Source organism: Corvus kubaryi, unplaced genomic scaffold (assembly GCF_017639235.1).
Source record: "Corvus kubaryi isolate FWS band 111438036 unplaced genomic scaffold, C.kubaryi_AGA036_p1.0 36931, whole genome shotgun sequence".
In the NCBI taxonomy this organism is placed as follows: domain Eukaryota; kingdom Metazoa; phylum Chordata; class Aves; order Passeriformes; family Corvidae; genus Corvus; species Corvus kubaryi.
In genome coordinates, this window is record NW_024580986.1 from 11717 (window position 1) to 13212 (window position 1496).

At 73.5% G+C, this 1496-nt stretch overlaps 1 protein-coding gene across 1 annotated transcript in view; it reads right to left on the bottom strand.

The window, feature by feature from the left end:
- The window catches only part of LOC121660792 (SCO-spondin-like), a gene marked incomplete at its 3' end in the record, with an annotated part of 20785 nt that overhangs the window by 11691 nt on the left and 7598 nt on the right, over positions 1-1496 (bottom strand). Inside the window, 3 exon segments of the mRNA XM_042020256.1 lie at positions 434-564; positions 640-767; positions 1025-1224. Of these exon segments, the coding sequence (XP_041876190.1) occupies positions 434-564; positions 640-767; positions 1025-1224 (459 nt within the window).

The window sequence follows — 1496 nt, forward strand, 5'->3', positions numbered from 1 at the left end:
GGGACCCCCTAAATACCACTGGGGGCTCTTGTCCTCCCCTCAGTCCCACAGCCCCATGGGGGGCATAGGCCGGACCCCTCCTCCCCCTCCATAACCCCAAGGGGGGGTTCCTGCATCCCCCTCACCCCACAGACTGGGACCCCCCTGCCCCACAGCCCCGGCCCCCAACGCCGGTACATCCCACCGGGGGCTCCCCCCGGGCCCTCCCGTGCTCTCCTGAGCCCCCCCAGACTCACGGCACAACCCCCGGCTCCGCCAGCACAGGACCAGGAGGGGACCCCTCGTGCCCCACAGCCCCTTGGATGACCCAGGTCCCCCCGCCCCCTGTGCCCCCCTGGACCCTCGGGATCACCCAGACTCACGGCACAGCCCCTGGCGGGATGAGAGCCCCGCACCCCCCAGTCCCTCGGAACCCCCCGCTCGCTGCCGGTACCCCCGGGCCCCCCGGACTCACGGCACAGCCCCTGGCTCCGCCAGCGCAGGGGTCTCCCCCGCCGGCCGCACTCCTCGGCGTAGGCGGCGAGGGCCGTGCACAGGCACTCGCAGTCCCCGCCGCTGTCACACCTGCGGCACTCGCCGTGGGACACGGCCCGGGACCCACCCTGGGGCCTGGGGAGCCCCCGAGCCCCCCAAACTCACCCGCAGGCGTCGAACAGGCACCACTCGTAGAAGCGCTGGGGGGGCACCAGGTCGTGGCAGGGGGCGAAGAGCTGGTGCCGCAGGACCCCGCAGCGACCCCGCGCCCAGGCCGAGCGCTGGGGGCTGTCCTGGGGGGACACTCCATCAGCTCCCGTGTGTCCCCAGCCGGGCCCCCACTGCCTCCCGTGTCCCCCCGTGCAACCCCCATGTTCTTTGGTATCCCCCTGTGTCCCCCTGCCAGCTCTCCACGTCCCCCTGTGTCTCCCCATGTCCCCCTGAGTCCCCCTCCGGTTCCCGTGTACCCCTGTCAGTCCCCCACGTCTCCCCGCGTCAGCCCCGTCCCCCCATGTCCACCCAGGTCCCCCAGGTCCCCTTGTCCCCGTACATCGCAGGGGTGTGGGCGGTGGCCGTCGGCCTCGGGGCAGAGGGGGCTGAGGCGCCAGGAGTCCCCGAAGATCTCGGGGGTCGCTTCGAGGGCCCCGTCCTGGCTCCCGAAATCGTTCTCGGCGTCGCCGTCGAAGTTCCCGCAGAGCCCGGCCAGGCGCCCGCGCAGCCGCGGGGACACGCGCACGTACACGCGGGTCCCTGCGGGAACCGCGGGTGGCAGGGGAGCCACCCACGGCACCCGGGACCGCCCACGGGACCGATGGCACCGCCCACGGGCCCCATGTGGCACCAGGGACCCCGCATGGTGATCCCTCCGTGGCGGCACCGTGGACCCCCCCACAGTGATACCGCCATGGCACCACCAGCACCAGGGATCCCCCCATAGCCCCCCAGTAGTGGGGACCCCCACCCGTACCTCCCCCAGGGTCTCACCTCCGTCCCACAGCACGGCCACCCCCAGGAAGCCCCCG